The sequence below is a fragment of the Zeugodacus cucurbitae genome, chromosome 3 (assembly GCF_028554725.1).
Source record: "Zeugodacus cucurbitae isolate PBARC_wt_2022May chromosome 3, idZeuCucr1.2, whole genome shotgun sequence".
Lineage (NCBI taxonomy): Eukaryota > Metazoa > Arthropoda > Insecta > Diptera > Tephritidae > Zeugodacus > Zeugodacus cucurbitae.
In genome coordinates this window covers 43,416,343-43,443,078 of record NC_071668.1, presented here as the reverse complement: position 1 = coordinate 43,443,078, position 26,736 = coordinate 43,416,343, and the positions used below count along the sequence as shown (strand labels likewise).

Below are 26,736 nucleotides of genomic sequence, written 5' to 3'. Positions count from 1 at the left end.
TAGGTACCGCAGACGCCTAGTTTTCGAGATATTCGGCTTTAAAGATCAAAAAATCAAAAATTTCAAGGAGTTCTACACAAAAAAACTTCGGACACTCCCGGTTTTGGCTCGACCAGGGTAATTTTTTTGAAGCGTGAAGTGTGAATAGTGTAATTTTCAATATGTGAAGTGAAAAAATGTGAGAAAATTGAGTTAAACGTGTGTGAAATACCATGTGATACTTATAGAAAAAATTTAACTTTTAAAGACGAAGACGGAGTTGTCAAACCCCGACCGCCAAAGTAATCGGAATCGTGCCAAAGTTGAAGTGAATTATTCCCTTTTACGAAATTGTACACAAACAATGCATTTTATGGAACATGAATCTTCCGACGTATCTATAGATTAATTTAAAAATAAAGACTTATGAATCCATTTTGAGGATAAATGGAAGCAATTTCCTTGACAACGGCATCTCTGTAACAATAATTGAATATCAAGTTGCCTGCAGCTTACGTCATGGTTTTATAAAAATTATACATATGTTCTTTTATACTTATTTTATTTTCCACATTCACACGCTTCACATTGACAGTATTCGGGGAATTCCAAATTTTGTTAAGAAAGTCTAACAGAATTCTTTGATAATTAATCGATTGTTGGCTTGCCTATGTTTTTTGCAATCTTATTCCTAAAATTTCCCATAACTATTTTTAAAAATATCTTCAATAAACGTTAGTTCTATTAATAGATGAACCATATTAGCATTATATCTTGTTATGATTATGATATATTGTTATGCCCGAGTATTGTTGAAAACAGACAAGTTGTTCCGTGTAAAAGTGTAATCGTGTAATCGTGGAAAAGAAAAATAATCGATTATTATCATTTGACACATATCATATGTTGATATTTATCAAGTTTATATAGATAGATGTGTAGTTCTTTGTTAGATTTAGTGCAAAAATGAGTGAAAGTTTACGACTTTTTCTCATACTTATGTGGAAGAATTGGAGACAAATTCGATACTCATGGATATCTTTATTGTTAATATTCTTCGGCTGTTCAGGCATATTCGTTATTTACTTATTTTCAACAAACGGACTACTGACTACGCCTCAAACGACTTATGAGGGGAGATTATTTGTAATATTGCACATAATTTTGTAATATTGATAATTATTGAAACATTAAAACAATTTATTTTGTAGCTCGATATTAAGAATGAATTTCCCTCCAATGATGTGGATCGAATATTTTATGCCCCAAATAATATGCGAACAGATATGTTGATGGAAAAAGTACGTCAGGAACTACAATTTCCACATACTGGTTAGTATATTGTTTACAAATATCAGACATTTTGTAGTCATTAAAAAGTATGGCAATTAAACATTCGTATGGTCAACCTAGGCTACTTCAAGCATTTCAGATTTCAGATTTGTTCCTTTTCCAATAAATCGAGGTCAGTTTCGGTTAAACTGGAGCAAACCCCGTATATTTAACTTCTAAATTTAATGAATCAATTTTAAAAGCATCTATATTTATAAATTAAGTTTATTAATGAGACCTTTTTATATTGAATATTACAAAAATATCAGAGATTTACAAAAAATGTAAAAAGGGTATACATATGATAAGTAAATGGCATTAAATTGTTGCCTTGATTAGTACCAGTTTATGAGAACGCTCCTTCGGGATTGTATACCAAGAGTCCTCAACTCCAGCCATACATCATCAAAAATTTTGAATTTTGCAATGCTATTTGTGCCTTGACATTCCATAAATTTTCTATTGGATTGAGGTGCGTGCTTTACGCAGCACTTGCCTTTCTAGATACATCCACATTATTTTTTCCATTAATTTCGATCATAATATAATTTGTCTTGCAGACTTAAAAGGATCGATATGATTCGGACAACACTAAAATCGGTTTTACGCGGTCTTGATTTTCTTAGAATCTTTTTTTTTACATAAGAGGGGTATTTGTTATGTATGTGTTCATATCAAATCAGCAGTATATGGCATACAAAATTTGATAGAAAGTAACCGGTATCAGCCAGGCCGTTCTCTTTCCCGCATATTTATTATATAATAATTTCTATTCCTCTGTTTGCTAAAATATTTGGTACTAAGTGTACATGTTATTTAAGATATTATATGGTTTGGTGCTAAACATTTATGTAATCGGACCGTACTGATACTAATGTTTGTCTGCTCATGAAGCTTTTTGATATTCAATATTTCTAATATTTTTTATATTACTTTTGTATATAGGCCTCAGATATTTTGTCAACTCATCTGAAATGATTCGTGAAATGGAACGCAGCTGTAAAGGGAACTGTTATGCTGTAAATTTCTTAAATTATCCGATCGATCCATTACGCGAGAAATTGAATTATTCCATAAGTGCGACAAGTATTAGAATATCACCTAAGAAGCGTTATGTTAATGACGAAGAGGTAGCTGGAATAAAAGGTAATTATGTTCAAAGTGCATTCAAGATATATTTATGTATAATAAAAATGTAAGCGGTTAAAAATGCATACTCTTTTCAAATATTCTGTTTCGAATTGAAACGTAAATTTGGTACAGAGGATAAGAGTACAGTGGGCATTTATGGTATAAAATTTGTTAACCTCTAATAGTCTTAATGTAAATATTTCACAAACTGCTAAAACCGATATCGTACAATAACCATGCTAGTCCATTTGATCATCCAGATGATCGGATGAATCTACTAAACTAATTTAGTAATGGGTGTGGCATCGTCCACTTTTATAGGAACCTTAATACCTAAACAAATATTTAACTAATTTTAATAAAATCTAATACATATATCCATGATATTCTACTACAATCATTATTTCTTCCCATAACACAATTGGTGAGTTCACAAGTCGTGCTATTTGCATTATTGTCTATTCAATACTACAGTTATAAACTTGTTGTCCAGACTCCAGACTTTTTGTTTTTATTAATTTTGCTTATTTCACTATATTTTTTTAATTTGATTCATTGTAAAATTTGTAATGATAATAACTATTTGTAGATGATGATGACTACATACGATCTGGTTTCATGACCCTACAACACACAATCGATAGAACGTTCATTACACTTCAAGATAGTCTGAAAGCAGTTAATTTTGACTTTGAAATCGTGTCAATGCCTACGATTGCGCAAGAAACAATCAACTCACAGCGTATTATTTGGTTTGGTTCCTTATATTCAATTCTATTTAATGTTTTGCTGCTTAGCACTTTTCTTGTACCTTTAGTCGAGGAAAAACAAAATGGAATTAAGGTATTATTTTGTATAATAAAATATATATTTTAGATTTAACGTTAATATTTTATCTAAAGGAATTTTTAGCCATTGCAACTCCCATGAATTTTTTGAATGGTGTTAGCTTTTTTGTGATCAGATTATTAATGTATACAGTATTTACCGCGCTGGTGCTAATTGCTGGCGGGATATACCAGGCTTTTAGTTCAATTGTGCCGGTCGGATACATGATTATACTGTTTGTGCTTTACATACTTTCTGCTATGTCTTACACATATCTCATATCCGTATTTTTCCACTCAGGTAAGTAACACATATTTTAACGAATGTAAAAATTTCATAATAAATTGTTTGCAGTTTTCCACGCCAAAGTTGGTGGACTTTTAATGTTGATTACGCCATACATTCTATATTTCTCAAAAGGAGAAGTCTCAATATTAGCCAACATATTTAGTACGAAAACATTCATGGAGGGAATAAAAAATTTTCAAATATTCACCAATAAGTGTAAATAAATTTTAATAGCCAAAAGAATATGTTGCAATAATATAATTACTTACTATTTTAGATCGCGAAGTTGGTCCCAGTGTACTTAACATAAACATCACAGAATCTTCATTTACAGTGATATCAGTTTATAGCATTTTGATAGCCCAGTGCTTAATATATGCATTACTATATAATTACTTGGCATATATATGTCCTGGTCCAGGAAGTTTACAAAGACCATACCTCCTTCCCATCATGGTGAAACATATTTTTTATTTTAACCGAATTTTTAATTTTATTGTATGTTTTTAATTAATAGTCATTATGGAGGAGAAATAAACCAAGCACAGAGTATACAACCAGCAAAATTGGAACAGATGCCATTATCATTCAAGACCTTCATAAATCATTTAAAAAGCCTAAGCGTATCATTTCTGATGGCCTTAATATGGCAATTAAAAATAAGCAAATTACTGTACTTCTTGGACATAACGGAGTAGGCAAAACCACGACACTGAATATGATTATGGGTATGTTTTTATTTATGTATACTATTAATTGATTGATTATAAAATATACAATTACCTGTGCTAACTCAAAATAGAAATATAAGTAATATTAGTACTAATTATATAATGCATCAGTTCAAATTTCAAACGGTCCGATAAGTTTTGTTCAAACATTTCTTTTTTAATAGAAATATAATCGAAGGCTAGGCATTGCTTTTGGGTATTTCATAACAATAAAAATTATAATTACTTTTTTTAATATCTTAGGATCCGAACTTCAAGATTCGGGAAAAATAACGGTTTGTGGAGAGAATGAGGTTGGCTCATATCGTCATCTAATTGGATATTGCCCACAGCATAGCGTTTTCATGCCGTATATGACTTGCGCCGAACATTTGAATTTTTTCGCACAGGTACCTTTTTACGTTTTAAAACTTTACATATTTATTAATTGAATTAAATGTTTAGGTTAGAGGCATGTCAAAACAGGATGCCGCTACAATTACAGATGAGTTACTAATTAAACTCAAGTTACAAGACAAGGAAAATGAGTTCGGAAACTGTCTATCTGGTGGCATGAAACGAAGGTTGTCCCTGGGGATTGCAATTGCGGGTAATACAAAGTAAGTAATGTTAATGTTTTGAATATAACAAGAAACATTGTGCTTTGTAAAAGTAAGATAAAACATCGTTGGATATAAAAACTATTCAGTATTACGAAAATACGTCTGTTCAATATGCATATGTAAGTTATTCTTAATTTATACCCTTATTATTCGATGCTATCTGGCGTAACTAGTTAATGGAGTTGACATTCTATGATATCTATAAGTTTAGCTAGGCCGCACTTAGGCCATCTTCTCGAATAAATGCTATTCAGCATATATAATAGAAGGCGTTTGATTTTAATCCGCAATAATCCCCTTTGACGCTTATTATAGTTTGGTACACAAAATAGAAGATTTACATAACACGAATATTATATAATGTTATGCATTTTAAGTATGCGGTTTATAAAAATTTTGTAATATTTTGCTTGCTGCAGGGTTGTAATTTTAGATGAGCCGTCTTCTGGATTAGATATTGAGTCACGCCGCGAGTTATGGGATATACTGCTTAATTTGAGGAAATTAAAAGCCGTTTTAATCACTACGCATCACATGGAAGAAGCAGAAGTGTTAGGTGACACAATTGCCATATTAGCTAACGGTCGTGTTCATTGCTCTGGCTCACCTTTGGAACTTAAGCGCAAAATTGGCCAAGGATACGTCCTAAAATTGTGCATAAGTAGAGATCAAATTAAGGACGAAATTCTAGAAATAATTCAGAAAAATATGCCTGCCGCAAAAATATTGGTAATTATATTTTGAATATATGTAAACTTTTAAACGAAATTATTAAATGTATGTTTCTTTCAATAAACTCAGACTGTAGTGCCGCCTGCAATTCACATTAGTTTACCATACGAAAACCAGAGTGAATACAGCAAAGTACTACAAGAATTAGAGCGTAGGCAGAGGGAGTTGGGTATTAACTCAATTTCTATATCAGATGCTTCGCTGGAGGATGTTTTCCTAAAGTATGTGTTTAGTTTTATATTTAAATTATTATTGTAGTTACAATTCATTTTTCTAAATAGTTGTTTATCTGAAATTGACGTTGTGGATGGCATGAGTTTGGACAAAGAAACGCCTGAGTATTCGCCTTTTGTGACATCAGAATCACAATTAAGCTGGAAAGAACAATCAAAAGCAATTTTTTATAAAAAAATTATATTTATTAAAAATCAATGGGTTAACACTTTGCTAATGGTAAGTTGTCTTGAATATTCTATTTGTTTTTAGGCTTATACACTAATTTTGAATAAGAAGTAAATATGTTGAACAAAATCTTAGAAATAAGAACTGCTGATAAGGCTGGTCAACAATATTAAATGGCGTTAGAGCTTTGACAACAAACTACATACTTTTTCATTGAAATGAATGGAAAATTGATTGTTGAAAAGTTTATTGTAGCGCCAATGCAAACCCTTTTCGAATGTTTGTAGATAAAGGTTGTACAAAAATGGAGTGGGAGGTTAATGAAGTATTATAAAATGAAAAAAAAACTAAACTAGAAGGAAATTTACTTTTCTTGTTTGGAAAGAAACGTCGACATTTGAAGGTTCCAACTGTGTAATGCTACTTGAGTTCTCAAAGAGTATAGTTCAGCAGATATCCAGGAACACCTCCCAAAAAAGGCGTTATGCGGTGACCAATATTTCTCTGAAGTGATTCATCTGAAATGAAAAAATTAAAAGAAATTATATAAAGTATCTTTCAATGTTAATCGAAGTAATATGGAAAACAATTTTTTTACAAAATGGCTTCTTAAAAAAATCGATTTTTTGGCATAATTTTAACCTCAAATTGTGTATAAAAAAAAACAATATTTATCGGTAATAAAAAGTCTTGTACTAGAAAATATAGTTCAGAAGCCTTTGTAAAACTTTGAGACTAATCGGTTTAGGCATTTCCGAAAAATCTTGGTAACCGACTTTCAAAACACAGTTTTGAGAAAAGGAAGGTTAAAGTCCGTCCTAACTTCGAAACTAACCATCGGATTGACTTAAAATTTACAGTGTTTACTTGAATACATGTACATTATGAAATTTAAATTTAAAAAAATCATTTTCTTTTTAATTCTAACTAGATGTAAGTGTGTTAAGTGTTACATCTCATTTAATAAACCTTTTTACCTCCTTATACAGTCAGCAATGTCTGTGTCAGAATAACAAATAAGAATATTCTAGTATTCAATATGAAGAACGTACGTCAATGCTGTGTCTCAAGATTGAGACGGTTGTGTATAAGCGGATAATATTTTTATAGTATTTTTCCTCTATATCGCAATATTTCATTACATACTCTATATATTAAATATATTTAGGTTTTACTTCCGATACTAAGTCTTGCAATTGCTCTGGCATTAATGCATTCCACGTCGCTGGTCACTAACGAAGACAGGTTTGTTTTGAATCTGAATCATATTCAGCGCGGTATTGTACTAGTCGATGGTTCCAATACCGAAGTTCTTAATATGTTAACAACAGAAATTGAGAAATATGATGGCATACGAGTGGAGCATTTCGGAAACAGAAAGAGAGCAAATATTACTGATTGTAAGTATTATTTTTAATTCTGAATTGTATATGTATGTGTAATAATACATTTATGAACATTACTATTTATTATAGTTTTGATAAATCTTCAATATGAAAATCTGGCATACTTTTTGGAAAACTATATCGGTGTTATTGATTTAACCACAGAAGAAAATGGCAATATTAAGTTCAATTTATATTTCTCTGGCAACATATATCACAGTTCGGTTATTTTGCTGAATTTAGTTGATGACACCATTGCTCGGTGGAAAATTGGCGAATCTGGTGGCATTGAAACCACTTATGTTCCCATCAGAAGGTAAATAATTGGAAATCCATAAAATTGTTATACATATATAAATAAACTAAATTCTTCCATCCATCAGATACATCACGGATGTTAGTCCAACACGATTAGAATACTTTGCAGTCATAATGCCAATTGGTAAGTAGATATTGGAAAGGAACAGTAAAAATAAGGACGGTATAAAATTAATTATTTATCCTTTGCAACCTGAAGGATTGTTTTTCAGCATATTTTTTTATATTGCTTTGCCTTTTCACGAAAATGCAAGTGGATTCAAGCAGTTACAAGCCATACCTCGATCAATTTTCTGGCTTTCGACTTTTGCTTTTGATGTTGCGCAGCATTTCGCTGTCTGTATACTTTTGTCCATCGTACAATTTCTACTGATGCCAAGCGAATTTTATAATTTATCTGAACAACTGCTTATTATTGGGTCGATTTTCTTCTATGGCTGCAGTTACCTTCCAATTATATACAGTTTAGCAAATGCTTTCCGCTCGATATCGACAATTTCAACGTATATGCTTTTTATGCTCATTATATCAGGTAAGCTAACTAACGCAAAATTATTGTAATACATTGAAATTAATGAATTATTTATTTATTTAAAAGCAATTGCACCGCTAATAACATCTGGAAACGTCGGTCAAATGGAGTATCACGAAGGGAAAATATTTGTACTGTTACAGTTGCCGGATTTTAATTTAAATCATCAGTTGCGCATTATCAATGAAAGGTTTTTACTTACTAGGCGAAATGAGCTTATAACCACAACCGGATTACCGAAAGTGCTTGGTGTGAATAATTTCTTTTTTGAAGCAATTGTGATTGCAGTTATTGTGATGGTAAGCAATTTTTTTCTTCAATATTTCCTTATTTATTGAATTGGCTTGTTTTTAAGCCTAACAATAAGTTATAAAATCTTAAATCTATTTAAAAACTAGACCAGCTCAAACGAGTGATTGAGCTGTATTGTTGAAAAGTTGCTCTTTAGTACGCAGGCATATCCCTTCTTTTTAGTCGTGTTTGATCGCAGGAATGTACTAAAGCATTTGCCAATGGGTTTAGGTGATCACGGAGTTTAGATATATATTTCAATCTGCTGTCCTCTACTGCTTTCTTTACCATAGGGATACCAAGATCTTTATGGATATTTTCATTGCGAATGTACCATGGTGAGCACGTGATTGTTCTAAGCATTTTCGATTGGAACCTTTGCATTATATCAATATTAGTTGCACAGGTCGTACCCCACAGTTGAATGCCATACATCCAAATCGGCTTTATGACCGCATTGTATAAAAGTACTTTGTTGTCTAGGCTAAGTTTAGAGTTTTTATTTAAAAGCCATTTTAAATTTGCAGCTCTTATCTTCATGCACGTTATTTTACTAGATATATGTTTTCTCCACGAAAGCCTTCTATCTAGGTGAATAACAAGATAGGTAACTTCATTCGCTTGAGGCACTAGAATATTGTTCATTTTTACTGCTGGGCACATTTTTGGTCTTAGGGAAAATGTAACATGCTTGCATTTTTGTTCATTTACATTTATAAGCCAGTTTGCTAACCATTCTTCGACAGAACTTAAGTACTGCGCTAATATTCTTGATGCTATAATGGGGAATTTGTTACCACTCACTAAAGCTGTGTCATCCGCAAAAGTTGATGTCAAGACATTATTAGCAGTTGGGGGATCAGCTGTATATATGATGTATAGAGTTGGGCCTAAAACACTGGCCTGTGGTACTCCAGCCTTTATCTGTCGTTCATCAGATATGAAATCTCCTACTTTAACCATAAATTGTCTATTTTTTAGATAAGACTCCAATATTTTATACAATTCTAAATGTAGAATCTTTTTAATCTTATATAAAAGGCCTTCATGCCTCACTTTATCAAACAACTGAGACACCTCTAGAAATATAGCTGAACAGTACTCTCTGTGCTCGAATGCTTTTCTTATTTCGTTAGTTATTCTATTTACTTGTTCTATTGTACTATGTTTTGAACGAAACCCGAATTGGTGCGTTGGTATTACATTATTTTCGTGGAGGAAAGGAGACATCTTTGATAGTAGCACCTTTTCAAATATTTTAGAAAGGCAGGGTAGAAGACTGATTGATCTGTATGAAGATGGCTATGTCAAGTTTTTCCCAGGTTTATCTATCAGGATAATCTGCGTCTTTTTCCACGAAATTGGATAGTATCCAAAACTTACAATTGCATTGAAGAGCAATGAGAGCTCCTCTACAGCAATATTTGGTAACTCAATTAGCAATTTTGGAGTGATATTATCATGTCCTGGCGACTTTTTTTGATTAAATGCTTTTATGATGCTAATAATTTCAGAAGGTGAAGTCTTAAAGGACTCGGGCGACTCATTTGCTGTGTTAGGTAAGATTGACAACTTAAAGTTATTCTTTGGACAATTTGGTTGAAATATCTTTTCTAGGTGTTTTGCAAAACAAGTAGCCTTTTCCTCATCACTTCGAGCTCAATTTCCATCCAAGTCTCGTATAGGCATGTTGGAGTCGACTGGTGGCTTCATGGACTTTTGGGCTTTCCATAGTGAATTTTGCTTGCTTGAGTTTGGACACAGCTTCTTTATATATATTTCATTGTTGAATTCTTCCTCGCGTTTAAGCGCTTTTTTAATTTGCGTACAGCAGATTTCAACTGAAGCTGAGTGGTAGGGGAGCGATTTATCTGCCATTCTCGTCTAGCACGTCTTTTTTCATTTAAAAGCTGTTCTATTTCTCTATTGCTGATTTTTCTGAGACTAAGTGGCTTATAATTTTTCTTTGGTGTTGCTAAGACCGCTGCGTTAATAATTATATCATTGAGTTCCCTTATAGTTTCGTCAATATCTCCTTCTGTATTTATTTTGTTTTCAATATTAAGGGGTTATATACAGTTATACGGCCAAAAAAAAGTGAATTTTCCAGAATTTTTTCTGAGAAAACTTTTTAATTTACTGATCCAAAAATTTATACACATATTATGGTATCTTTTAACTGTATTTTAAGACTTAGTACTAGTAAAAATATTTATTTGAAAAAGAGCTACAGCTGATCTCCAGGAGCTCCTATCAAAAAAGACGTTTTGCGGTGACCACCATATTTCGGAAATATGTCGTTAAAATAATGTTAAATCTAGTAATTAATCGAAGGAATAAGCAAAATAAAATTTTTCGACAAAATGGCGGTTTCTCAAAAAAAAAAAAACGATTCTTCACCGAAATTTAGGCCTTAAATTGTTTATAAAAAAATATATATATTTATCGGAGAGAAAAAATCTTCGATAACACGCGGAACCAAATCGATCACGTTGTGATAGACGGAAGACATGTCTCCTGTGTTTTAGACGTGCGTACGCTCCGAGGACCAAATATAGACTCGGACCATTATCTGGTCGCAGCGAAGATACGCACCCGCCTCTGTGCAGCAAAGAATGCCCGTCAACAAACACAAGGAAGGTTCGACGTCGAAAAGCTGCAATCGCAACAGACAGCCACGAAATACTCTACTCGACTTGCACTCCTGCTCTCTGAGAGCACTCATCAGCATCTCGGTATAAGGGAACTGTGGAACGGCATCTCAAACTCACTGCGTACCGCTGCAGCCGAAACAATTGGTTTTCGGCAACGACAAAAAACAAGCTGGTACGATGAGGAGTGCCGTCTCGCAGCGGAGAGAAAACAGACTGCCTACCTCGCAACATTGCAAACGACCACAACACGTGCGGGATGGGATAGATACCGAGAGCTGAAGAGGGAAGCGAGACGCATTTGCAGACAAAAAAAGAAAGAGGCCGAAATGCGTGAGTACGAAGAGCTTGAGAAGCTGGCAGACAGAGGGAATGCTCGAAAATTTTATGAAAAAATGAAGCGACTTAACGAAGGTTTCAAGACCGGAGCATCCTCATGTAGAGACCAAGGTGGTAATCTGGTAACCGATGTCCAGGGCATACTGGGATTATGGAGGGAACACTTCTCCGACCTGCTGAATGGCAGTGAGAGTACAACACCAGGAGATGGCGAACCCGATCCCCCAATCGATGACGATGGAACAGATGTTCCATTACCCGACCATGAAGAAATTCGAATAGCAATTACCCGCTTGAAGAACAACAAAGCAGGGGGGGCCGATAGATTACCGGCAGAACTATTCAAATACGGCGGCGAAGAACTGATAAGGTGCATGCATCAGCTTCTTTGCAGAATATGGTCAGAAGAAAGCATGCCTGACGATTGGAATCTCAGTGTGCTCTGCCCAATCCATAAAAAGGGAGATCCCACAATCTGCGCCAATTACCGTGGGATCAGCCTTCTAAATATCGCATACAAGGTTCTATCGAGCGTACTGTGTGAAAGACTAAAGCCCACCGTCAACAAACTGATTGGACCTTATCAGTGTGGCTTTAGACCTGGAAAATCGACAACTGACCAGATATTCACCATGCGCCAAATCTTGGAGAAGACCCGTGAAAAGAGGATCGACACACACCACCTTTTTGTCGATTTTAAAGCTGCTTTTGACAGCACGAAAAGGAGCTGCCTTTATGCCGCGATGTCTGAATTTGGTATCCCCGCAAAGCTAATACGGCTGTGTAAGTTGACGTTGAGCAACACCAAAAGCTCCGTCATGGTTGGGAAGGACCTCTCCGAGCCGTTCGATACCAAACGAGGTTTCGGACAAGGTGACTCACTATCGTGCGACTTCTTTAACCTGATGCTGGAAAAAATTATAAGAGCTGCAGAGCTAAACCGAGAAGGTACAATCTTCTACAAGAGTGTACAGCTTCTGGCGTACGCCGATGATATTGATATCATCGGAAGCAACAACCGCGCCGTTTGTTCTGCTTTTTCCCGCATGGATAAGGAGGCGAAGCGAATGGGTCTGGAGGTGAATGAGGACAAGACGAAATATCTCCTGTCATCAAACAAACAGTCGGCGCATTCGCGTCTTGGCTCCCACGTCACTGTTGACAGTCATAACTTCGAGGTCGTAGATAATTTCGTATACCTGGGAACCAGCATCAACAACACGAACAATGTCAGCCTCGAAATCCAGCGCAGAATAACTCTTGCCAACAGGTGCTACTTTGGACTGAGTAGGCAATTGAACAGTAAAGTCCTCTCTCGACGAACCAAAATCAAGCTCTACAAGTCACTTATCATTCCCGTCCTGCTTTACGGTGCAGAAGCTTGGACGATGTCAACATCAGATGAGACGACACTAGGAGTTTTCGAGAGGAAAATTTTGCGCAAGATTTATGGTCCTCAGAACATTGGCAACGGCGAATACCGCAGACGATGGAACGATGAGCTGTACGAGTTATACGACGACATTGACATAGTTCAGCGAATAAAAAGACAGCGGCTACGCTGGCTAGGTCATGTTGTCCGAATGGACGAAAACACTCCAGCCCTGAAAGTGTTCGATGCAGTACCCGCCGGAGGAAGCCGAGGAAGGGGAAGGCCTCCACTCCGTTGGAGGGACCAGGTGGAGAGCGACCTGGTTACACTTGGGATCTCCAACTGGCGCCGAACTGCAAAGGAGAGAGACAGGTGGCGCACTATCGTCGATTCGGCTATAACCGGCTAAACGGTTGCAACGCCAATCACATACATACATATTTAAGAAGGTCGTGTTAAAATTTGAGACTAATCGGTCTACCCGTTTTCGAGTAATGTTGGTCACCGACTTTGAAATCACCATTTTGAGAAAAACGCGTTGCCGCTCGGACCTTGTACTTCCAAGCACTCTGAAACGCCTTTTCAAATTGGCTTGTAACTTTGAACGATATGAAATTTTCTGTGTGTATTCTTAAATATATGTACATTAAGAAAATGAAATTAAAAAAAAATCGATTTTTTGAAAATTCTAACTGTATATAACCCCTAAATACGGCTACTCACGTATTTTTTGTATTTTAGCCAGTTCGTTTTGTGAGATGTTAGGCCCACTTTCTTTTCAACAAATATGGGTTGTTCACATAACTTTATTAGTATAGGAGAGTGATCAGAAGATAGGTCAGTACTTGTATCTACTGTTATGTGCGATTTATCTATATTTTTGATCACAGCAAAATCAATTAATTCTGGTATTTTTTTACGATCACAAGGCCAATATGTTGGCTTACCCGGAGATATTATATCATGGTTATTACGCCTATTTATAGTAGTTTGATACAGCTGTCGTCCTTTCGGATTAATAAGTCGTGAGCCCCAATACATATGTTTTGCATTGTAATCTCCACCTGCTAGAAATCTATGACCTAGCGTTCCAAAAAAGTATTTAAATTCGTTCTCTGTAATTTTAAAACGAGGTGGACAGTATATAGATGTCCGGTTTAAGTATCCGCAACGATTTTTTATAGATATTGTTGTAGCTTGTAACTGCGCTGTAGCATGAGATTCTAATGCGTGGTGGCTTAGTCGTTTTCTAACTAACACTGCTGTTCCACCATGTGCCTTTCCATCTGGGTGATTTGTAACATAGAGTCTATACCCCGGTATAAAGAAATTGTTTTTATTCGTAAGATGGGTTTCTGACAATAGCATTACATCTATATTATTTTCATATACAAATGTTAAGTACGCTCATTTTTTACTTAAAAAAGTTTGCAACATTTGATTTTGCGCTTTGATTACCTCTTGGATCATATTTTGCATAGTAGACATAAATTGTGTCATACATTGGGTAAGGTTTAAAATCTTTGTTTCAATGCTTCCATTTGGTTGGTTTTGGGGCAATTGCATTTGCGTTGTGTTGCCTTTCACCACATTTGCATAGCTCCCTTGTGTAGCATTATTTTTAAGAATACATTGATTTGAAATATGGACAGGGTTTTCAATAATTTCGTTAGAGGGAATGTTTATCATTTGATTACGGCGTGTTTGAATTGCAACAGACAATTTCGTTTTTAAGTCTTTGTATACCGGGCAACCCCTATAGTTTGCAGTGTGATTTCCACCACAATTACTACATTTTTTATTTAAATCCTCTTTTTTACGAGTACATTTTGATGTAGGATGCAGATCACCACACACCACACAGACGCTGTGTAGAGTGCAATATGCTTTCGTGTGCCCATACTCTTGGCAGTTGGTGCATTGTACCGGACCATTTCTTTTATGTGGTTCCTCGACGGTAATTCTGCGATGGAGCAAATATTTTGATAGACTAGATTTCCTTTTTGTGTTTATGTAGCGGTCAATTCCAGTCTGAATAGATGGTCCTTTCTTGTATTGTGTATTCTCACGTTCCTTTTTCTTTTCCTTCGTTATCCGGGTGCTTGCTGGTACCTGCATACTTGTCGCTGTCAGCGCATTTGTTGTTGCGCGATTGCTGTTTACTGCTGCTTCTGTTGGCTGCAACCTTTGCTTCGATTCCATTTCAGCTGATCGCTGCGATGACTCATCACCGCCGTTGCTCTTTTTGTTGGCTGGAGTTGTTTGTGTTGGCTCCACAAAGCTGAAGTAGGCATTTAATGAATGCCTACGGCTTTGCTGGTGAGGCTGCACAGCGCTCATTATTGTTTATTTGATATTGTTTTTATATTTTTGTTTTGTGCACTATTTGTTTATGTTTATTGTAGTAATTTGTGTACACTGTTTTTTTATTTAATTGTGTGTTGACAATTTAACCGTTGCTTTTTACTTTTTGTTTGTTTACTTTTGTAAGAAATCAGATTTCACGGAGCGAATTAAAAAGCACGTCCGTATACCTTGAATGCTTTAACAACTTTAAGCAAATTGAATATATTACTTTACTATTTGATATGTGTACAATTATGAATTGCAGGTGATTTTTGTCAATGTTTTAGAGAACAAATATAAATGTGAGCAGATTAAACGTGTCTTCAATTGCTATCAATGCCGGCAGGTTACTGTCAATAGCTCCGACAATGTTGATATTGAGGAGGAATTAGTGGCAAATGAAAATACAGCAATTACTGACATTTTGAACGGTAAATATTGTACATGTGTGATTTAAAATATTTATATACAGCTGGACCTCCATTAACCGTGAATCGTTAACCGGTAAAAGACAAATAAAATTAAAAATGTATCGATTAATCATGATTACGTCTATTATGCGTGCCTTTTTGTGCATTGGAGAGCTCTGGTTGATTCGGTATTACAGAACAAGAGCAAATTCACGTTTGTCGTATTCAAGAAATACCTCCATTAATCGGGAAAAGCCGTTTATACAGTCCCGACCATCCCAGATATTTGAGGTCCAACTGTATTTATATTACGAGTACATTATTTGTGTTAGTTATAATTTGAATTTACATTTCATAATAACAAAACTTTGTTTCATTTCAGAGAAAAATGAAAGAAATTATCCATTGTTGGTTTATGATTTATATAAGTTTTACAACCGTAAAGTCGCGGTCCGTGGTTTAAACTTTATTGTAAAAAAACAGGAATGTTTCGGTTTACTTGGTGTCAATGGTGCAGGAAAAACATCCACTTTCCAAATGATTGCTGCAAATTTAACCATTACTGGAGGCACAATTAAAATTGATGGTTTTGATATTATGGAAAATGAGTCTGAATATCGATACCGATTTGGTTATTGTCCACAAACCGACTGTTTAAATGGTTTTATGACTGCATATCAAACATTATTCTATATGGCAATGTTGCGAGGCATTTCGGATTCCGACAAAGCAAATCATGAAGTCTTATATTGGCTGGAACAATTAGATCTTCGAACATACAAAGACGTTAAAGTTTGTCATTATTCTGGTGGAACAAAGCGTAAATTAAATGCGGCAATGGCCATGGTAAATTAAATATGTTTGCTTTAGTTATTTTATAATATATTATATTTTATTCCCTACAAATTTTAGATCGGCAGTCCTTCTCTTGTTTTGTTGGATGAACCAACGACAGGGGTCGATCCAGAGTCTCGTCGATTTTTGTGGAAATGCATAAAGGATTATCAAAGTCGCGGCAACACTGTTGTACTTACCTCCCACAGGTAAATAAAGCGGTTAAATATATTATTTATTTTACTTTATTAATGGTATATTGGTGAAACAAATTTCATAGAGTAAATATATATATATATATATAAATATATAATAAACTGCTGCACAAGTGTACTTGAAATAACAAAAGCAATGTGCGACCTATTGCATGTGATTTGTTTGATGACATTTGAAACAATATAAGCAGTGAACCTAAATAGCAAAGAACATCAAAAGACATAATAAAGCAACACTTGTTCGTATTCACGACAATGCAATGCAATGCTTACTCGCTTAGCGAAAAAGCACGAGTGCAGCATGCACTTGCTGTTAAATGCTCGTTCTCTATGTAGAGAAAACATGTTTATGCATGTAAATTCATTAATACTAAAAGAAATAGCATTTGTATGTGTAAAAATATTCTTGAAATAAATGTTTTTATAAAATAATTTACATTTTAGCATAAAAGTAACAACAATGTGTGCTGACATGCATTAAGAAAATGTTTTGTTGCATTCGTTGTCATAGGCTTGATTTTCATTGTCTTCTCCGACAGTAATGTTTGGAGCTTTACTTTAAAGTTTTCGTTAATTTCAACAAAAAAATATTTTCGAAAAATCGAACCAGATCAAATATACATGTGCAATGAGTGTTTTTGATCTTCGGTCAATGTGGGATACACCCATTGATCAAATAATTTAGTATTTTCCAAAGTGTATTCAACAAAGTGAACTAAGTATTTGACTTAATGTAAATGTTTTGATATTATTTTTCAGCATGGATGAATGCGAACAGTTGTGCAATAGACTGGCGATAATGGCTGGTGGAAACTTCAAATGTTCAGGATTTGTGCCAGACTTAAAAAAGCGATTTGGTAGTGGATTTACAATGAAAGTGAAATTAAAGTCTGATGAAACCAATGTGGTTGAAGCTGTAACAGCCGAGTTGTATGGAATATTTTCTGAAATTCAGTTGCGAGAGAATCACGCCGGGATTGTTACGTATTTCATTAATAACGTAGATGGTTTGAAATGGTCTGATATTTTCAAAAAAACTGAAGCCTTCTGTCGTGAAAGGGCAGACCTTGTATCGGATTATTCTTTAAATGAGACAACGCTTGAAGACATATTCCTAAAATTCGAAAGCAACAGAAAAACGAGTATACCTCAATTAAGCGTATAATATGATATTACATCCAAATTTTTTTCAACCACACAATAGTGTGTAAAAAAATTGTGTATTGGGTGTAAGCGTCAATAACCAATCTTATTCCATTGTGATCATGTATGCATGCATTGAAGTGTAGAGCAAGGCGTAGAGAGTACTAAAGGGCATTGCCTATTCGAATTGTTTTTAGCTACAAATTTAAAATAAAGAAAAGTATAAATTATACTTTCGAATCAATAATATCGAACAAAAATAGTACAATGAAGAACTTGTAATCATTGGCATGAAATACTTTAGTGAAAATCTTTGAACTATATTATAGTTTGATGTTTTGCTTCTTGCTCTACTCTACACTTAACTTTAACGATTAGACATACTACTAAAATTTCAAGAAGCATTTATACTTTCATACATACATGAGCAAACATATTTAATTTATTTATATACTTAAACATACATACACATACACTTAACCTAACATGTTTTTCCATTACTAACATTTCATATTTCACATTCTGGGCTGAGCCATGGATGAATACATAATAATTCATAAAAACATGAATGTATGCGAGTGTGTTCATTTAAGGAGATATAATATTAATATTCTAGTATACCTGTATTCGGGTATAATTATTCATTAATTTATGCAAAAATATAGTTATACGAATATTTACATATTTAAATTATTAACCTATGCGACAAAATCAACTTTTTTTCTGAGTATGGAAACAAACCATTTTTTGGGAGATTGCATCATAAGTAAACAAGTAATTTTTCTGTTAGCCCCCAAAATCGAAATATTTGCCTTCGAATTGAACTTATTGGAAACACTATTATTAATTATAGTAATTATGGTAACAAAACCGTGGACATAATCAACACTTTCTTCTTATTTCAATGCTTGCTTATGCGAGGTGTCAAAGATATAACTTTTACAAAATTAAACATTTCTGGCCCGATTTGAAGTGCGTGCACTTAATTCAAAAATAATTGATTGACTTCGTGACAAATTTGAAAGATAATTTGTTATCTTATTTTGAGGTTATCTTATTTTTACATTTTTTTATTCATATGCATATTTATCCCATTAAAGAATATTACTTTTTTCATTTAAGTGTTTTTCCCCAAAGATATATACAGAATTTACATATATAAATAGACATATCAGGAGAAAGGTCACTTAATCATATTCACAACAATACAAATTTTCAAAAATTGGGTCAATATTTTTTATTTTCTTTTTGTTTTTAAACATCTTACGTGTATGTTTGAATTTGAAAAAATTCGATGCAAGTTTTTCATAATCCAATTTTCGAAGGTAAATATTTTAATTTTGAAAGCGAACTTCAAAAAAGAAGCAATTACTTTTTTGCTTATGACTCAATTTCTCGAAAAAAAATATTGTTTAGTCCTACCCAGCTGAATGTTTTACAATGTTATTATTGAAGGCAATGTTTTAACTATTTAAAGAATTCATAGAAATAATAAAAGACAACTCTTATACCATTTTGTGTATTTTGGCTCCATTAAGAAATGAAAGGAACATAAATTGGATTTTTGGCAGAGATTTTTACGATAAAAAAATTGGTTAAAATTTCGAGCCTTTTTTATTATATATATATATTTGGCTTAGGAACCGCTTACTCGATTATAGCCGAATCCACCAGAGCGCGCTATTCATCTCTCGTGTTTTGCAATTTGCGCCATTTGGAAATTTCAAGTGCTGCCAGGTCACTTTCAACTTGGGTCTTTTCATCGAACACTTTCAAATCTGGAATGTTTTCATCCATTCGAACAACATGACCTAGACAGGGTAGCCGCTGATTTTTTATTCACTGAACAATGTCTATGTCATCATACAACACATACGGCTCATCATTCCATCGTCTGCGATATTCATTTTGTCCTCATTTGCTTCGCTTCCTTATCCAGGCCGGAAAAACAGAACTAACGGCGGTTGTTGCTTCCGATGATATCGATATCATCGGCGTACGCCAGCAGATGTACACTCTTTAGATGATTGTATTTTCTCTATTTAGCTCTGCAGCTTGTATTATTTTTTCCAGCATCAGGTTAAAGAAGTCACACGATAGTGAGTCACCTTGTCTGAAACCTCGTTTGGTATCGAACGTCTAGGTGAGGTCCTTCCCGATCCTGACGGAGCTTAACAACTGAATTAGTTTTGCGGAGATACCAAATTCAGACATCGCGACTTAAAGGCAGCTCCTTTTCGTGGGATCTCCTTTTTTATGGATTGGGCAGAGCACACTGAAATTCCAATCGTCAGGCATGCTCTCTTCCGACCATATTCTGCAAAGAAGCTGATGCATGTATCTTATCAGTTCTTCGCCTCCGTATTTGAATAGTTTGTCCGGTAATCTATCGGGCCCCGCCGCTTTGTTGTTCTTCAGGCGGGTAATTGCTATTCGAATTTCTTCATGGTCGGGTAATGTAACATCTGTTTCATCGTCATCGATTGTGGAATCGGGTTCGCCATCTCCTGGTGTTGTACTTTCACTGTCATTCAGCATTGGTCATTGGTCTCTACATGAGGGTGCTCCGGTCTTGAAACCTTCGTTAAGTCGCTTAATTTATTCATAAAATTTTCGAGCATTACCTCTGTCTGCCAGATTCTCAAGCTCTTCGTACTCACCCATTTCGGCCTCTTCAGCTCTCGGTATCTATCCCATCCCGCACGTGATATGGTCGTTTGCAACGTTGCCTGGTGTTTTCTTACCGCTGCGAGACGGCAATCCTCATCGTACCAGCTTGTTTTTTGTGGTTGCCGAAATCCAATTGTTTCGGCTGCAGCGGTACGCAGTGAGTTTGAGATGCCGTTCCACAGTTCCCTTATTCCGAGTGCTCTCAGACGTCGAACCTTCATTGTGTTTGTTGACGGATTTTTGGCCACTCCCAAGTGAATGACAATCAAAAACTTTCCTCACTTACGTGAACTTCTACAAATGATCCTATCCATTTCAATAATGGTGTAAAATTTTAACAAAATCGGTTCTTAACTTTCCGAGAAATCGTGTCTACCGACTACCGTTGAGGTTTGATATAAACGCGTTTGAAGTTTTAAATTGAAACTGACGTTGCCTGTTTCGTGGAACTTCGAAAGGCTCTTTTACTCGGATCGATTTGAAATCTTTGGGAATATTTTAAATATAGTGTACTATTTGTTAATGGTTTTCAAATTTGGAAACCCACCTAACCTCTCAATTCATCTGTCCAACGTATGTGATTTATAAAAATTCCCAACACGGAGAAAAACGTTATACAATTAAAACACACTTTATGAATACATTTAAACATACAATATGAAGGATTTCCGAAATCTGTCGTTAACGCTGAAACTCTACCCTGAGTTCGATCACAGGATTGTCAGATAAAAGTCACACTTTAATGGCTATACACTAAAAGTTTGCTAAAGCCAAAATATGGAATAGAAGAGGGCGAATACAGTAATACTTCATTGCATTGTCAATTCGAAGCACGCAATAGAAGCTACGCCAACAATGGCCAACATCAAGGGCGAAACCATTGAATACGCAAATAATTGTTGAATATAATAATATTATCTTGCCTTAAATTCTAAAATTTTACAGATATTTTAAACCTCATACGGCGAGTTAAAGGTACGCAACCTAATTGGTGTCACTTATGGTAGCAGTGTAGAACTTTCGAATCGATGGAATATGTGCTGCAAGCAAATCCAGAACTATGGATGCAAACGCTGCTACTTCGAAAACAAATCATTTACGCACCAGATATTAGGTTTAATGTCACTTTTTTACGTGCAATTAAACCTTTTGCTCAACACAAGTCCGGGAAGAACTGAAACGACATGGCTTAGGTGCTTTTGTAACCGTTTATCATCGCGACGTGTGTAAACTGGGTTTTGCCAATGAGCTAGAGGGCAAAGCAGTTGCAGTATTTTTAGAATTACCGGCCTCTCATTTGGCCGTGCCATTAGCAGCTAAAACTCAAAAATTAAAGGGTAAATTTAAGTGAATGTTTGTGATCATAGAAATTTAAAAACTACTTGTATGTTCAATTAGGAGGACTTTTTTGATTCATTTTCACCTTGTATTGAGCAATCATAACGTTGTTGTATCGCTTTACAAGGACATGGATTCACCGAAATTAGTTCAATGGAAATACTACAGCAAGAGCATGGATGTTAAGACTAGAACGTTGCCAGTGCTAGATTTAGAATTCCTGAAACATAAGGTAATTATTACCAACTTTTATGTTGTAAAAATTCTAATTTTACTTCATATTTTATAGAAACCCTCCTCCCAGAAAATGAACGCATCTAGTACTAATGATATTAATGAAAGAACAGATCTTCCAAATCTCCTAAAGAAACCAAAATAGTCCTCACATAATGTGCGCAGCTTACACTTCCAGGCCGCTCGGGGTATTTGGCATTTGCCACTCTTCCTCCAGCCTTTGTCAGATAGCAAAAATTGTTCAAATATTCAATACGTTTACATATGTATATAGTGTAGTACGATAATACATTTATCAAGTAAATATAATAAACACCTAAATGGCATGATATTTTAAATAAATATGAAATATAATTAATGATTTTGTTATTAAATTCTCATTTGGGATTTTGGTAGAACTAACCGAAAATAGCGGGTATAGTTTCTGGGCTTTTGTGGGTCACAGTACTGAAAGTGCACGTTTAGTTTTGGTTCGCAGTTTTGGGTCTTTCATCCGTGATTGTACCAATACCATTCCCCAATTTGTGCAAGAGGTATATAAACATTGCTAAATGATGAATGTAATGTGCAAGAAAGGGATGAACGATCACACGTCGAGCCAAAACCGGGGTGTCCAAATTTTTTTTCGCGTAGAACTTCTTTCTGCACTGGCGGCCTTCGGCCGCGCTTTAACAAAATAACCCTGGTCGAGCCAAAACTGGGGCGTCCAAAGTTTTTTTTCGCTTAGAACTCCTCTCTGCACTGGGGGCCTTCGGCCGCGCTTCAAAAAAATTACCCTGGTCGAGCCAAAACCAGGTGTGTTCGAAGTTTTTTCGCGTAGAACTCCTTTCTGGTCAAGCCAATACAAGTGTGAGCAAAATAAAAGGCTGTCCTCGATATGATTTTTAAAAATTTATTTTGTTTAATAAAAGAAGAGGAATTTTGGCAAAAAAGAGGAATTTTCGCAAAAAGAGGAATTTATGGATGAATTTATATATGGTATCTACAATGTGGCAACGCTCGTTTTCCGCATAATTGTAAACACATAAATTTGAGAGTGAAAAGTGATTTTTGAAACATATAATTCTGACTTTAAAATTATATAATAAAGGTAAAATGTACATTTAATGCAACGCCTACAGTTTTATTTATTATATTTGAGGTGAAAAAAATGCGTAAAATGTGTTAAAGTGTATTAAATTGTGTGAAATAGCTAGTTGAAAATTTTGATTTTTTTATCTTTAAAGCGGAATATCTCGAAAACTAGGCGTCTGCGGTACCTATTACCCTATATATTTTTGAATCGGGAGGACGTCCTCTTTCCAACGGTGTAATCAGATCGCGGCACCATAGTAATCGGAATTGTGCCGGAATTAGAAATAAAGATTAGTGTATAGCCATTAAAATGTGACTTTTATTTGACAATCCAGTGATCGAACTCAGGGTAGAGTTTTAGAGTAAACAACAGATTTTGGAAATCCGTTACAGTATATTTGGGAAAACTTTAGTATACCGTCCCACGATTTCGGGGTTAAAATGAATATGGACGTATAGAGGAGGATCTCCAGATTACGAATATATATAATTATTGCCGCCGCAAACCTATAGTTTCTGAGATATTTGCAATTGAAGATTTAAAATTAACAATTTTCAACACGTTATTTCTCACTGTATAGGGAATTTTTCTCATATATTTTGCTCTTTAAATATATTTACGTTTCACTAATTTGTTTTTGCATATTTATTTTTAACAAATTATATCAAAATTTGCTGTAAATAAACATTTAACTTTTTGCACAATTATGTTTATTTGTACAATAACAAAAGGGTTGCAAGATGACAGAACATAAGTGTTGCCACATGCAATCGAATAAAAATAATCAAAATTAATAAAATCCCCAAAATGAAGAAAACAAATACCCTATAAATAGTTATTAAGTAAACACCACCAACACCGGGGATTATCAAAGGGGTGGAATGACAAGTTCTTCCGCGTAGACCTACTTTCTGCGCTTCAAAAAAATAACCCAGGTCGAGCCAACACCGGGGATTATCAAAGAGGTGGAATAACAAGTTCTTCCGCGTAGAACTACTTTCTGCAGAGGCGGCCTTCGGCCGCGCATCAAAAAAATAACCCTGGTCGAGCCAACACCGGGGATTATCAAAGTGGTGGAATAACAAGTTCTTCCGCGTAGAACTTCTTTGCTTATTATATTTGGGATACAATCTTTCTTTTTCATTATTGTGATTCTTATAATTCGTTTACAAAATATGTGATATGGTAACACTTATTTTGTGTCAGAATGCAACCCTTTTTTATTATACTGTAACGAAAATGGCACCAGAACAAACTTGAATTGACAATCGAAATCGATAACTTGCCAGATCTATCTAGACATCGATATTCGTAGTTGCCAGAATGTTCGAGTGACGATAACATGCTAGCAATCGACTATATAAGGGCTGCCGGGCTGGCAGCAAGACACAGTTCTAATAAGAGAGTTGTCGAGTGAGGACAATTCTAAGGAGAGAGTTGTCGAGCAAAGTGTAAACAAGTTATAAGTTAGACTGGTAAAGTAGAGTATTGAGTACTAAAGTGTTAAGTTATAAGGAATTAGAAATAAAGATTAGTGTATAGCCATTAAAGTGTGACTTTTATTTGACAATCCAGTGATCGAACTCAGGGTAGAGTTTTAGAGTAAACGGCAGATTTTGGAAATCCGTTACAATTGGTGTCAGAAGTGGGATTGACAAATAAAATTCCATAGGAGATAATGATTAAGTTCAACGATTTAAAGATACCACAACTCAAAAAGGAGTTGGAACAACGAGGCCTAGCAACGAATGGGTTGAAAGCTGAGTTACAAGCTCGTTTGCGAGAGGCGATGGAAGAAGAAAACATCAACGTGGACGAATTTGTTTTTGAATCGCTGTTAGAGGAATCAACAACGAAAATTGAGGAAAAGGAAGAGATTCCATGTTCATCAGGGGTACTGGACATGAACAAACTTTTGTCTGTAATATCGTCACAGTTCCAGGCGCAGTCATTAGAGATGAAAGCCCAGCAGTTGTCATTGTTTGAAGACCATGACACACGCTTAACAACAAAGTTGTCCCAACAAATAAAGGACCAAATAACAGAGCTATCAACGCAGATATCAGCTCAAATATCGGTACAGTTAAAAGAGCGGAAGTTGGAAGCGAATGGGGTATCTTCAGAGTTAGGAAAGTAGAAGGAAGAATCAATGGACGAGACTTCAAATAAAGCGGATGTGTCAATACAGCTGGAAACGCAAGACGAGTTGTTTACACAGACCGAAGCGAATGATGTGTGTATGTCAAGGACTTTGGAAGCGCATGGGCAGATTTTGTCAGCACAGTCGGAAGCGAATAGGGTATCCTCACAGTTGGAAAAAGAGGAGGCGGATGAGCCAATGGATGTGACTTCAAAAGGAGTAGAAGTGTTAACACAGCTGGAAGCGCACGAGGAAGCGAATGAGGCGCGATTGTCAAGACCTTTGGAAGCGCATGGAGAGATTTGGTTACCACAATTGGAGGTGAATGGGGTGTCCTCACAGCTGAAAGAGGAGGAGTCGATGGAGGTGACCTTACAAAGAGAAGAGGTGTCAACACAGCTGGAAGTGCATGGAGAGGGTATACCATCGCAGGTTTCAGCACAGGTGTCGACACAGTTGAAGGAACAGGAGGTGCATAAATCGACGCAGGTGATCCCAGAGAAGACAGACGTGTCATGGACAAAAGATTGTGATATGAAGGAACAAGAATCTCAAGATGAAGCTCCAGTTGTGAAACATCCAAAGAATGAAGAAATGTCTGCAGAACCTCTATTCTCAAAGGCACAGTGGAACAGTTTCAAGTTGGTCGCTGGTTGCTTATATCGAGTGTGGAAAGGCAAAGGAGGATACTGCTCCCGATCTCTCGTGGTTGTTCGAAATGAAAGATCGCCTAAAGTTTGCTACGAGATGCGCAAAGGTCCAAGTGAAGAGCACATAAGAATCACGGAAACCTTGGGAAAGTTGAGGAATCAGTTTTGTTGGGTTGGTTGTCGTCAATCAATGAGAGATTGCATTGCAAATGAGATGTCGAGTTCCAAGAGACATGGTCAGATGAAGCAGTACAGTTTGGGAACGCCATTGCAGCAATTTGCCATGGTTGTAGCTGGTCAATTACCTACCAGCAAATCAGGAAACAGGAGTGGTTTGATGGCTAGGACGGAGAAATACCCAATTCTAAGCCAAGAGACTGACGGGATGGTGGACGTAGAAATCAAAAGTTGGGAGATGTGCCAGAAGCAAAGTGTCCGAAAAATATTTGAAGCTGCATCACATCCACGATCCGTTATCATGGTGGAAAGATTCATCCGAAATTTGGAAGAGCATTTTAGAAAGCTGGTGGACAGGTATCGTCATAGATACAGAGGATCTCCATATATCCATGTTCCTGGAATCAACGGCGTAGACCACTGCGAGTATAATTTTTGGTTACGGAATGATTTAAAATTTAGGATTAATGCCAATGGAAAAAGGAATGTTAAGGAGGACGACAGTGTCCTAGAAGACGAATTAGGGGAAGAAATGCTAAGCGTTTGGTTCTGGAAGTATGTCTAATCGGGACGATCAGACTTAAGTGGAGG

General features: G+C 35.5%; 2 protein-coding genes across 2 annotated transcripts; one reads left to right on the top strand and one right to left on the bottom strand.

Moving 5' to 3' along the window:
- The first annotated feature begins 866 nt into the window (after window positions 1-866).
- LOC105219391 (phospholipid-transporting ATPase ABCA1) lies at window positions 867-19,374 on the top strand. Its single transcript, XM_011195494.3, has 22 exons — window positions 867-1,125; window positions 1,191-1,311; window positions 2,257-2,457; window positions 3,032-3,285; window positions 3,345-3,570; window positions 3,625-3,774; window positions 3,836-4,014; window positions 4,076-4,286; window positions 4,533-4,678; window positions 4,734-4,888; window positions 5,311-5,620; window positions 5,693-5,844; window positions 5,905-6,076; window positions 7,194-7,425; window positions 7,501-7,726; window positions 7,794-7,852; window positions 7,928-8,260; window positions 8,327-8,559; window positions 15,525-15,690; window positions 16,052-16,515; window positions 16,582-16,712; window positions 17,478-19,374. The coding sequence occupies exons 1-22, from the start codon at window positions 946-948 to the stop codon at window positions 17,881-17,883; spliced, it is 4,707 nt and encodes a 1,568-aa protein (XP_011193796.1). The 5' UTR covers window positions 867-945; the 3' UTR covers window positions 17,884-19,374.
- LOC128920093 (uncharacterized) lies at window positions 5,917-15,453 on the bottom strand. The gene is made up of 2 exons (XM_054226493.1): window positions 14,983-15,453; window positions 5,917-6,543 (listed from the first exon to the last, which is right to left on the bottom strand). Exons 1-2 carry the CDS (start codon window positions 15,251-15,253, stop codon window positions 6,458-6,460), a joined length of 357 nt encoding a protein of 118 aa, XP_054082468.1. The 5' UTR covers window positions 15,254-15,453; the 3' UTR covers window positions 5,917-6,457.
- Window positions 19,375-26,736: the final 7,362 nt, after the last annotated feature.

What these genes read in the sequence shown, in the direction of transcription:
- LOC105219391 (XM_011195494.3), top strand. Translation starts at nt 946, where the DNA reads ATGAGTGAAAGTTTACGACTTTTTCTCATACTTATGTGGAAGAATTGG. An exon ending in AAAAACAAAATGGAATTAAG is followed by an intron (nt 3,286 to 3,344) that starts GTATTATTTTGT and finishes TTTTATCTAAAG; the next exon opens with GAATTTTTAGCCATTGCAAC. An exon ending in ACTTATGTTCCCATCAGAAG is followed by an intron (nt 7,727 to 7,793) that starts GTAAATAATTGG and finishes TCCATCCATCAG; the next exon opens with ATACATCACGGATGTTAGTC.
- LOC128920093 (XM_054226493.1), bottom strand. Translation starts at nt 15,253, where the DNA reads ATGAGCGCTGTGCAGCCTCACCAGCAAAGCCGTAGGCATTCATTAAAT. An exon ending in GAAGGAAAAGAAAAAGGAAC is followed by an intron (nt 6,544 to 14,982) that starts GTGAGAATACAC and finishes TTTTCATTTCAG; the next exon opens with ATGAATCACTTCAGAGAAAT.